General features: G+C 38.8%; 1 protein-coding gene across 2 annotated transcripts in view; it reads left to right on the top strand.

Annotated features, from left to right (window-relative positions):
• Positions 1–4,573, top strand: part of G3BP2 (G3BP stress granule assembly factor 2) — a 49,032-nt gene extending 44,459 nt beyond the window's left edge. For both annotated transcript variants that reach the window (XM_075929354.2, XM_075929353.2), the window contains 3 exons: positions 124–252; positions 477–595; positions 1,721–4,573. In XM_075929354.2, the coding sequence (XP_075785469.1) occupies positions 124–252; positions 477–595; positions 1,721–1,993 (521 nt within the window). In that variant the 3' untranslated portion in view covers positions 1,994–4,573. The remainder of the gene's footprint in view (positions 1–123; positions 253–476; positions 596–1,720) is intronic.
• The last annotated feature ends 7,741 nt before the right edge of the window (positions 4,574–12,314 follow it).

Below are 12,314 nucleotides of genomic sequence, written 5' to 3'. Positions count from 1 at the left end.
CCAGGGTGAGGAATGGCTCAAATGAATGGATTGAAAACAAATGAGTGTGTTTGTTGCTAGATGTATTTCTTATAAGTTGTTCAATACAAATCCTAAAACTGCTTGTGTTTTGAATTGACACAGGTCGAGGGGATATGGAGCAGAATGAATCGGATAATCGCCGAATAATTCGTTACCCGGACAGTCATCAGCTCTTTGTTGGCAACTTGCCACATGATATTGATGAGAATGAACTGAAAGAATTCTTTATGAGTAAGTGATAGGCTTCTAAATAGTTTGAAATTCATCTGCTGGGTCTAAAGGAAGGAAATACAGCTTCAACAACTGAACATAGCTTATGTTAATGTTTTATAAACAGAGTAACAAACTTGAGCATTACAAAAGATTTTTGGGAATAACTAAAACAAAAAGGCTTCTTGCTGGACCCACAATATATTAAAGTTTGAATAACTTGTATTTGTATTGTGCTTTCACAGGCTTTGGAAATGTGGTGGAACTTCGCATTAATACCAAAGGAGTTGGAGGAAAACTACCAAACTTTGGCTTTGTGGTATTTGATGATTCTGAGCCAGTTCAGAGAATCTTAGTTGCAAAAGTAAGTTTGGGCATGTAGTAGTTACACACTTGTCATAATAAGGGAAGGTGATGCCACTAAAACATGAATGATATAAAAGCTTCAGAGGGGTAGTCAAGTTAGTCTAACAGGAAAAACTTAAACAACAAATAGTCTGGTAGTACTTTAAAGACTAACAAAACATGTAGCTGGTATCATGAGCTTTCGTGGGCACAACCCACTTCTTCAGATGACAGGAGTGTTGGAAGTCCAGATCCAAGAATAAATGAAGGGTTAAGGGGAGGAGAAGGGGAAAAAATGGAGGGGAGGAAGAAAAAAAAGAGAGAGTGAGTAGATAAACTTCAGAGGGATAGCGGAGTTAGTCTGTAACCAGAAAAATTTAAAAAATAACAAATAGTCTAGTAACACCTTAAAGGCTAAATAGTTACAAGAGGCTGATAAGAACCATTAGTTTGCACTTGGAAAGGAAGATGACCAACACCAGATTCTACACAGACATCAAGAACCATTAGCACCTGCATTGTTTAATTATATACTACCTCTAGTTCTGCACTTCACCTGAGTTCAAAACCCCCTGATCAGTGATCTGAGGACCAGTTCTTAGAAAAACTTTAATTTCATGGAACGTTTTATATTCTGTTGGTAGCCTGTTCTTGTTTCTCACTTCAGTTCTTATTTTTAGAAGTTGCTATGTCCTGATGCATGTTTGTAAGTTTAAAAACTGAATTACAGGTTTTTGGTCAGCTCTTCTTTCATCACGAACTCATAGCTGTAGTCTAGACCTTACCAAGGGAGCAAGCTGAACTTGACCTGAAGTGCTGGAATGGGGGGAGGAGAGGAAATTACGTAACTTCCAGGTTCATTATATTTCCGCTTCCTTTAGGGATGGCAAGTTTTCCCAGAGCTTTTAAATTCCTTGCCTAATCAAAGTAGCTTACTAATATATTGCAAAGCATGCTAGGGTCTCTACAGATATGTTGGGTTAGAAGTCACAAGTCCGAATGTGAAATTTGGTTTTAAACTCTGTGCAACTGCACTGCTAATGTCAGGGCGGTGTAGGAATTACTGATTCCATGTGTTTTAAATAGCTGGGATTTCATGAAATGGTAACTAACTTTGCCTTGTAAACATTTCCCCCTTCTTAAGCCCATTATGTTTCGAGGAGAAGTGCGCTTGAATGTAGAAGAGAAAAAAACAAGAGCTGCCCGTGAAAGAGAGACCCGAGGCGGTGGTGATGATCGTAGGGATATTCGGCGCAATGATAGAGGGCCCGGGGGTCCCCGTGGACTAGTGGGTGGTGGAATGATGCGGGACCGTGATGGAAGAGGACCTCCTCCCCGGGGTGGCATGGCACAGAAACTCGGCTCTGGAAGAGGCACTGGGCAAATGGAAGGCCGTTTCACAGGACAACGCCGTTGAAATCTTCCACTGTTGGCAGACAGTCTCGGCAGTGGTACATTATTCGTCGTGTTTGCATTCTTGTTAATTTTTTTGGCTTTGGAATGTGACACAGCCTTTTTGATCATTTCTTTGATGTGAAAAGCATCCTTTGGTTACCAGTTAAATTGAGGTGGATATGCTTTCCCAAATTTCACAACAGGAGTTACACTGTTAATTTATAAATTTAGACTTGGAGAATTAAGGACAGAGAAATGACCATAAAACTATCTGCAACAAAAGTGGACTAAAGGACATGCCCAATTGAATTCAGGTCCTTTCAGTCAAAAACCCTCTGCTGCACATTTTGTGTAAGTGTTACTGTTTCTGCTTATTACTGTTGGAAACACAATTGGTGCAATCTGTGCAATTGGAGAAGCTTGCCTTTTTTTTTCTTTTAGAACACTTGGTTCAAAACAACTAACTTGTGTTTATGCACTCATCAAAATGCACTAATGGGTACTCTAAACTCATTTACATTGACATCTACAAGAGGCATCAGGAAAAAAAATCCATCCTCTTTTTCAGACAGAATAGCTTGTGAAATGTTGCAGGCTTCTGATCTGTTTGCTGTGACCAATATGTACACACACAAACCTTAACAAGACTACAAGTATATTCCAGAAGGAAACCATTTAGTGGTAAACGAAACACAGTCCAGAACTTCAAAGTTATGGTCCTGAGTACAAAACAAGTTTGATAGCTCATATCTAAGATTTTTCTACTTGCCCCTCTTCAATACAGGGATGGCTGGCTGCTCAACACACTCCTCTCCTGCCCTTTCCCCTTCTTTAAGCGTTGTACAGTGAATTGTCTTTACTGTATTTGAGTTCTCTGGTAATGTAATAAGCATGATGGTGCCTTCTATTAATACATCATTCCAGTCTTGCTGGTGATTTTGTACAGTATAGTGTATGAATTGCTGTGCTGCGAAGCCAAACAGCTGCAAAATGTTTAAAGGAAATCATTGAAAAGTGGTATTAAAAATTGCAGTATCCTTAAATCAGTAAAAGTTGCTAGAATATCACTCACCTTGCTCTTCAGTTAATTTTATACGGCTTTTTGTAGAGAAGGGAAAGGGAGGGAGAAGGCAACTGAGTAGTCTCCAGATTGTCTTTTCTCTATCAAATGTAAAATTTTTAGGAATATGAAGGTGAAATTTCAGTGACACTTCAAAAATCTGCTACAAACTTGGTACGCTTTGTCAATTTCTAAAGTAAGCTCAGCTCTGTAGATCAAGGGTAAGCTTGTTAAATAACGATACTGCAATTTTCAGAGAACAGAAAAGCAGCTCTAAGTATTTGCATTTTCCAGTTTTTTGAACTTACTCATTTTGCACAAATCTCTGAAGTGATGTCGACTTCCATCAGACTCTGAGCTTAAGGGTGGGGGGAGACATCCTTTTTATGTATTTTTACTTGTAGATTCTTTCATTGTGAGAGGTTTGCGATTTCCGGATTACTGTGTGCCTAGATTCGTGCTCCAGTAAACGGCAAATGTAGCAAACAATACTATCTAACTCAGTGCTGGAGAGTTCGGCAAGCACCAAGCTCTGATGCTTCAGGAAGGAGGGGGTGAAAGTGTGACCACTTAAAAGCTGCTTCTAAGCATGGAAGACCTCATTATATTGCAACTAGTAGCAAATGTGGCATAATAGCCATTTGTTTCTGGATTGTGCAACCGTTTATGGTTTTCTAGTAAGCTGGAAGATGTTGCACATGTTTGTTTCTGATGTATTAGGCAAAGCAAGATTGCATCTGACTGTTTTTTCCCAAAAACTTGAGGTCTTCCATGTTTGATGGTAAGTCTTGCACTATTTCCATACGTTTTTTCTGGGACACGTTTCTCAGTTTCCATTTTTATATTTTAGTTTGTTACTCTTGCATTTTCAGATGTTACCTGGAAACATATTACTTGAACTCCTCACCACAAAACATGACTTGACTTAAAATCGAAGCTTTTAGTCAAACTGCTGTCTTCTGTAAGCAGTTTGCCACCAGTGTTCATGTAGCTTTTAAAAATGTTAATGCTGTGCTATTGCCCTGCCATCTTCTAAATTGTTATGGCAAATGGCACTTGGGAGAAGGTCACCAAAAAGTGTAACTGACCATTAGAAGAGCTACAGAGCCATTCAGCTTTCTGGCTTGCTTCTTGTTTCAATGCCATAAAATAAAGATAATGGAACATCATACCCAGAAGTTTACATGGTGATTGTTCACCTACTGTACTGTGGATTCTTAATGTTCTTGTCCCTCTTTCAGTAAATGTACCTCTTAAAGCAAAGTAACGGATTCATTGGTCATTACTGTTAGTTGCTGATCTGTGGATGGTGGTAGTATTCTATCATTACAATCCTATTTCAACAAAGTTGGCATACCATCTTGGCTTTAGTAGGTATAAAAGACAGTGGATTACCATCTTTATTGCTGTAATGTGTTAAGCATTATATGCTAGTAGAATCTAGTTAATTGTTGCAGGTGGAAAGTATTTTTACTTTTAAGTTTCCATTCTTGAATGTGTTTTGACTAAACATACCAATAAACTACTGATGTCTGCAGCATTTATCAATGTCCCTAATTCTCTCTTGAATGTAGGTCTGTTTTGGTGTAACTTTTTCAGACCTTACCACGTAAAAGCCAGTTAAAAAAAGTGCATTCCTCAAACTGTTATAGGATCAAAAGCTACTCCCCTTACCTGCTTATCGTATGCTTCAGTAGAAACTACTTACCTAAGTAAAGCAAGATTTGGTCCAAAGGAGATTTTGAGCAACACCACAGAACTCTTGGATTATGTTTGACTGGTCAGTGAACATCTGCTAGTTCCTCTGACAAGACAATTAGTCCTGAGTTTGCAGTGAATGGCTAGCACTTGATCATTTTTGTTTGTCACACAACTAAATGTCAAAACCAAAATTACTAGGCTTCTTTTATTGCTCTGGTGTAGCAAAAATTGTTGCGTTGTTTACAGTTTTGTCCATCTGATACTATTGCTACTTTAATCTTGCAATATTTATTCTGTTTAACAATATATTTTAAAATTACTGTTCTCAAATTATGTTCAGCTATGTCCTGCTGCCAAAGGTGATTAAAGGATGGATGGTGGATCATTACTTGGCATTTAACTTCTGACACATGAACTAAAATCTCTCTACAGGTTTTACACAGTTCATTCTCTCAATGTTCCTGTATGATAAATCAGCACTTCAGGACTGAGTAATTTTAGAATTCTTCCAACTGATAACTGAAGTTCAAATCAGGATGAAAATTGTAGCCACTGAACAGTACTAAGTGACACCAGAAAAAAATGATTGGAGTATAATTATGTCCTTATCCAAGGTATGGAGAAGGCAGATGTTTAAAAAAACACTTGAAAATAAAACTTTGAGGAGACTAGATTTCCTTGGTACTACCTGTACTATCACTTACTTTATAGCGAGGTTGGGCATTTCATATTTACATTACCTGATCCTCCGGGCCTCACTTGAACTTCCAGAAGCTCGCTGTGCCTGTGTTAGTCAGTTTTTCCTTTTGGGGAATAAGTGTCCATATAAAGCAGCGGTTCTCAAACTTTTTGGGCTCCGGAGCCCTTTACATGCATAAAAATTTATGCAGAGCCCCAGCGGTCCACTGATTGTATGTGTTGTACCTATCGATGTTTCCAGTTTGTCAACCTCATGGAGCCCCTAGAGATGTCTCGTGGAGCCCTGGGGCTCCGCAGAGCACAGTTTGAGAAACACTGATATAACGTATTGCATGAAAACAAAACCATCTCTTAATGCTGGGAATGAAGACCATGATAGTTGCCTATAAAATTGTTACTGGTAAGAACTGTAAAGTATGCTGGGATTAAATGTTCAGAGTGTAATGTTTTGACTGTTACAACAGGAATAACTGAGACTAATCAGACAAACCTTTTTACATGTAGTTGTTTGAAGTTATTGGCTATAGTAAAATTATTTAGAGGGATCCTCGTGAGTTCAAAATTTGTGACCAACCTTAAATGCTATTCTGATGTTGAGTTTCCTGCATCTTTTCTTTTTCTTTTTCTTTTTTTTAAAAGGACAGTCCTGTTTTAAGAGTTCAAGTAACAAAAAAGCAACTTGAAACTTCTTGCTGGATGTTTAAATTCAGGAGGCTTGTGTCTATAGGCTTCTGATTTGTTAGTGATGTTGAGAGGCAGAAGCAGCAGATATTTAAGCTTGAAGGACATGGAATAGCTACCATGATTTCCAGGGCCCAGTTTTCAGGTTGACGTGACATACAGTAAGGTTTGAAAAGAAAAAAAATATCCCAGTGTCTGACCAGATACTTATCCTGACAGAGCACTCTAATGTTAACTCCATATGGATAATTTTTTTATTCTGACTTTGCCCATCAACTTGGTTTAGTTCACTTTGTAAGGATGAGAGAAAAGCATTTTTTTTTAAACCAGGGGATATACATATTCTTAGCAGTCAGCAATAGCTGCTGTGCTTTGAGGGGAAAAAATGAATCCTTCTAGTGATCTAAAGAGTTGTTAGATGGCTTGTGAGTAGGTTTCCTTGAAAAACCTAAGGAAGCAGCTGCAATATGCAAGATTAAATAATTATTCCATTGTGCTAGTGTCTTAAGTGTTTTTGGTAATCTAACGGCAAAATGTTTAGACAGCGTCAAAGTAGCATTCTGTAGTGCAGGTTGACTTCTCTTGAAGATCTTTTACAATCCTATGGGGTTAATTTTAACTTTGTGAGACTCCAGCTTCATAGGATCCTATTGAAGTGATTCATGATGAGGGCAGATTGGCTGACACTTCTGTCAGTGTCTGAAGTGGCTCAGGGCACTTCAACCTCGGGGCAGACATCCCAATGGGTGATAAATTCTATAATTAGATTTCACTAACCCAGTAACAAATGTGAACTCCCAAAGTACACTTACAGTCTTAGAATGGTGCCACACTCCACTCTATCTTGCCACTTGGGCAAGCTGGACCACATAAATGGTTACGTACAACCAAAATCACAAAATATCCAGGTTACACCCTGTCCCAAGAGAATGGTCACTTATCCTGGGCAAGTTGCATCCTAGTTCTTGCACCAAAGACCATGTTGGTAACCAGTTCCATAGTAAGCTAACCGCTCATGATTTAAAGAAGAAAAAAGGAATGAAGGTTGAGAGGTAAAAGAAGGTAAACACATATATACAGGCCAGCCACAATGTATACTATATCTCTGAGCAACTTTGAAATTAATCGGTCAATTTACCAAAAGTCACTCAAGGCTATCCAGAGTCACTGTGGGATTCTCATTTGGTGGTTCTGCCACGTTAGAATTCAAACCATCCAGAGATTAATTTTTTTTCTTGGAAATATGTATTGCTGCTTCTGACAAGAACCAAGCAGACAGGATATTCTACGCACAGGTCTGTTCAGTCATGATGGGAAAGAGGAATGCACTTGGTCATTTTGTGGGGTTGAAGTGCAAAGTCTGTTTTCCCTGCTCAGGAACTAGCGCTTTCCTATTAATTTGCATTTTACAAAGCTGCTTGTTTGATGGGTTACTTAGTTACAGGAGAATAGACAAAGTTATTACCTTATAGCAAGGTGCAGATCACTGAAAACTATGTATGCAACATCTCTCCAGTTTTTAATGGAGTTTAAACAACAAACACATTCTAACATCTACTTTGAATGATAGCAACAAACAGGTGAGCTGGTCTGGAGTCCAGCTTGTGAGTTTGTTTCTTATCTAACACCTGTGCCAGTTGGCCAAAGCTAGCAGTTGATTTACCAGCATCATCACTGCTGTTTGTTCTATCCGTGATTTGTGAGATTTTATTCTTGGAAGCCATGATGGGTGTGTGTGTGTGGGGAGATATGTTCCACTCCAGCATTCATGTCTGCCATATTTGGAGTTCCACTGCTAGTGGATAGAAATACAGCCTTTAGTGAAACAGTCCTGTATTTATGTAACTGTGATTCTGATTTTAGTCCTGTAACACTTTGCATTTCATCATCCTAGTGAAGTCTGTATGAAACCACTGTTGTTTGCCCTGGAATGTTTTAATCAGCCCTCATAAATAGGATAAACCAATGATGGGTGATTTTATGGCTCTTCCATTAATTATTCTTAATGCTCAAACACCACAGTAGATCTGGCTCTAATAGTTTCTTACCCCTTCACTGACTATCCAAATCTTTGCTGTTCAGATGTCTGGACCGGTTTATGTTGGTTATGTTTGCATACTGAGCACGTCCAGTTCTTGAATTTCTTTGTAGTTGTACAATGCATCTTCCCCCAAAGGTAAGTGCCGGTAGTTAGATATTTCACTCTGTCGATACCTTGCCTGAATATAAACTCTTGTGATTCAGACTGGTAAATTATTCTGTATTAGAAGGATGCAATTGAAGAAAAAAAAGTTGTTTATGGGATGAAAACCTTCATCGGATGGCCATTTTTCTAATGTAATATGTTTTAAAAACTAGCTCTTACAAAGACTATAGGATGCTATTTTTAAGTGACAAAGTGGGGAAAGTCTAAACTTAAACCCTATTCACTTCTTGCATCATAGGGATTCTGTTTTTTTTAAACTAAATTGAAATGATAGCTGATGCATCTGCTTTAACAATCTTGTAAGTATCTGCATAGCATTCCGTGCCAGAACATATAATTATCATAGCACTGATGTGTTAAATCTAGCTTTGGGAGACAGTGCATGGGGGCTGATCAGTACTGAAAGCACTTATTTACACTTAGATTTTTTTATTTGCTAACATTCTAATCTTGAATGTTAAATTCCTGCTACAAAGCCAATGTCAGTTCAATTAGCCCTTGCATCCAGAAGACTTAAGTTGCTGAGTCATAGGTGAGCCATCACACTGCATTCAAATACATAGGTTCAAATTACCGTGCATTTTGGAAAAATCGACAATGGCTGCATCTCAAAATTAAATTCTGTTAACCATTGGAGAGCAGGGTTTTGCTCTATTTCTCAAAATGTAAGGTGGTGATAAAGACCAAATGCAAGAAGTCTTTCAGCTTAACCCAGGCATACTTTTTTTTATATGTAGAGCTAATTTTTAATACCCTTGGCAATATTGAAGGTGATGTCTCCTGTGGGTGGACCCTTCTTAAATACCTGACAGACATTGTGCAGGTGGGGGAGGGTTCCAGATGTTAAAATCATAATTGTTTATAAACCGATTAAATATCATTATTAGAGTAAACAAAAACTAGATAACAGGGATTTGTGAAGAATGAATGCCAAATAAACACAGTGGACTGAGTTAAGTACAAACTGAAAAAAGTTGATTTAAGTTACCTTGTAAAGAAAGATGCATTCTCATGGATTGATGTAACCATTAAAAGTGTCAACTTACAGTTAAATAGAGCCTCTACACTAGATGTGGCATATCTTTTTTGAGACCTGGGAACGTAATTTATCATTATACATGTTTATTTAAACAATTATTTACCTTCATATTTTCAGATTCTGATTGTACACTTAGTATGTTCAAATTGAATGATCATAGTGAATAATATATTGCTTATTTAAATCTCTTGGACATTCTCCAAGTTACATAGGCTGGCCTTCAAACTTTTTAAAACTAGTAGCAGATCTCATCCCCTACTTAGTTTTTATTCCTTTTAAAGAGGTTTCCCTTTTTAAAAAGTTATTTAAATAAAATCTGGTTTATAATACGTTCATTTTTTGAAAATGTTCATTTTAAATCCGCCCTGAAGTCCATCCGATTTCCTCCTTTGACTTGGTTATTGGTCTAGTGCATGGAAGACGGGGACACAGTCCCACATGATAGTCTCATAAGCAAACTAGGGAATGTGGCCTAGATGAAGTTACCAGATGGGAGCACAACTGGCTGAAAAATCATCCTCAAAGAGGAGTTTGCAGTCAAAGTGGGAGGCTATATCTAGTAAGGTCCTGTATGGCTCAGTCTTTGGTCCAGTGCTAGCCAATGTTTAATTATTTAGAGAATGAAGCAAGGAGTGTGTTTAACATGCGGATGACATCAAGCTGGGACGGGTTACAAGCATTTTGGAGGGCAGGATTAGAATTCAAAATGGCCTTAAATTGGTCTGAAGACACAAAAAGATTAAATCTAATCAAGACTCAAAGTACTTCACTGAAGGAAATATCAAATGCATAACTTGAAAATGGGGAATAACTGGAAAGGCAGAAGTACCACAGAAAAGGATCTTGAGGATCACAAATTGTTAGTTCATGTTCAATGTGGTACTGTTGCACAAAAAGGCTAATATTCTAGGCTGTATTCACAGGAGTGTCAGGTACTGTAATTATTCTGCTCTACTTGGCACTGGTATAGCCTTGGCTGGAGAACTGTGGCCAATTTTGGGTGCCATGCTTAAACTGGAGAATCCTGAGGAAAAAAACAAGTTATCAATGGTTTAGAAAACCTAACCAGAAGAAAGGGTTTAAAAATACTGGAATGTTTAGTCTTGAGCAAAGACTTGGGGGTGGGTGGGACAACTTGATAACAGTCTTCAAATATGCTAAGGGCTGTTATAAAGAGGATGGTCATCAATTACGCTCCATGTCTCTGAAGTTAGGACAAGAGTAATATCATTAACTTGCAGCAAAGGAGATTGATGTTCGATACTAGGAACAACTTCCTAACACTAAGGACAGTTAAAACAGTGGAATAGGCTTTTAAGGGAGCTGTGGATTTTAAAAAAAAAAAAAACGGCTGGATAAATGTCAAAGGTGGACTTGGTTTACTTAAGCCATGTCTCCACTTGCCACGCCGGAGATCAATCTTCTGGCATTCAATTTAGCAGGTCTAGTAAGGATCCACTATATCAAACTCTGCTTGCACCCCCAATTGACATTGGTACTCCTCAATTCATGAGGAGTAAGGGAAGAGCAGATGGACATTTGCTCCCATTGACCTTCTGCTGTGGAGATGTGGCGCCAAGCTCAGCTCAAGATATGTCAACTCCAGCGATGTTATTTACATAGCTGGGCATACCTTAAACTGACCTTCTGGATCTAGTATAGACCTGGCCTTCATCCTGCTTCCATGCAGGGGATTGAACTAGAAGATGACCTTGTGGTCTGTGTTGTACCTCTATATTTCAATGGTCTGCTGTTTTATAGAGTGGGTACAATGCGAATTCCTCCTGAGGGTGCGATAGAACTTTATTTTTGTAAACTATCAAGCAGGTTAAATTTATGTGCTGAGGTTTTCTGCAAAAATGTCCAGCTATTTCACTGCATAAATGTACTTACTGTCAGCCTTTGGACTATTTACTAGCAGAAAGTGTCTTCCAAAAAGAATGGGGCTTGCTTGCCATCTGTCTATAAACCAGTTTGTAGTGACTCTTCCCCAACTAGGATTACAAAATCTAGATTGTGGCATCAATATAGACTTGGCTGTGAGTTGTCAGTCTCCTTTATATACTAGTTCAGTGTGTGGAAAGCCTAAAACCAGTCTGTTGTACTGGGAAGGAATGTATTTAATTGGCTAATGTGACTTCAAATGACCCATTTTATTTCAGCTTGGCATCTTGATTTTTTTTCTGAGCTCCTCCAGACATGGCTTCCTATGCCCAAGTCCAGTGTCTTGGGCTGGTTGGCTCCCCCCCCCCCATGGGGTTGTTTTGTTTCTTAAAATAGTGGGTAGATGCACTGATCTGAAGTGAATCCTGCCTGAGACAGTTGCCGGTTTTTCCTATATGCCCTGCTTCTAACATCATCTGCTTGTGCTACTCTGGGTCCCTGTGGGCTTATTGCAAACACATGTATTTGTATGAAACTTGAGTAAGTTTTGCTAACATTTTACCATTTGTTCATACAGCTGAGCTGCCTTCCCACAGCCTATCTCTGTATCCACCTTTGACAACCATGCTTTGTTTGCGTGTGGCCTCCTGGATAGGCAAGTGCTTCTTTCATGCTAGCGTGTATGCTGCAGCTTACAACTTCAGGGGAAATCCAGCATTGCTTCCCCAAGCTATGCAAGTGGCACTGAGTGTCTAACAATGTCAGACTTCTCTTGGTGCCATGGCCAATGTCCACCACAGATGCTTGGAATGGGAAGCTTTTTCTTCTGTTTGCTATTCTGATACAGAAAGGTTCAAGGACAGCAGTGAGGGAGGGGCTGACCTGGATTCATCACTGAAACAATGCTGCTGACTGAAATATTGCTTCAGGGAACAAAGCAAGTCTTGCAAAATGTCCCAGTACTAAGGGAAGCCTAGAACTAAGGGAAGCATCCAGACATAATGTTTATCACCATTTTGATCTGTAATGGAATGTAAGGCTGGTTGCTTATTTCCCTTTAAATTAGCAAGTAG

The sequence above is a fragment of the Pelodiscus sinensis genome, chromosome 4 (genome assembly GCF_052426305.1).
Source record: "Pelodiscus sinensis isolate ZL-2025 chromosome 4, ASM5242630v1, whole genome shotgun sequence".
Taxonomy (NCBI): Eukaryota; Metazoa; Chordata; order Testudines; family Trionychidae; genus Pelodiscus; species Pelodiscus sinensis.
The sequence above is the reverse complement of the archived record's forward strand: the minus strand, read 5'-3'. Positions and strand labels throughout refer to the sequence as shown.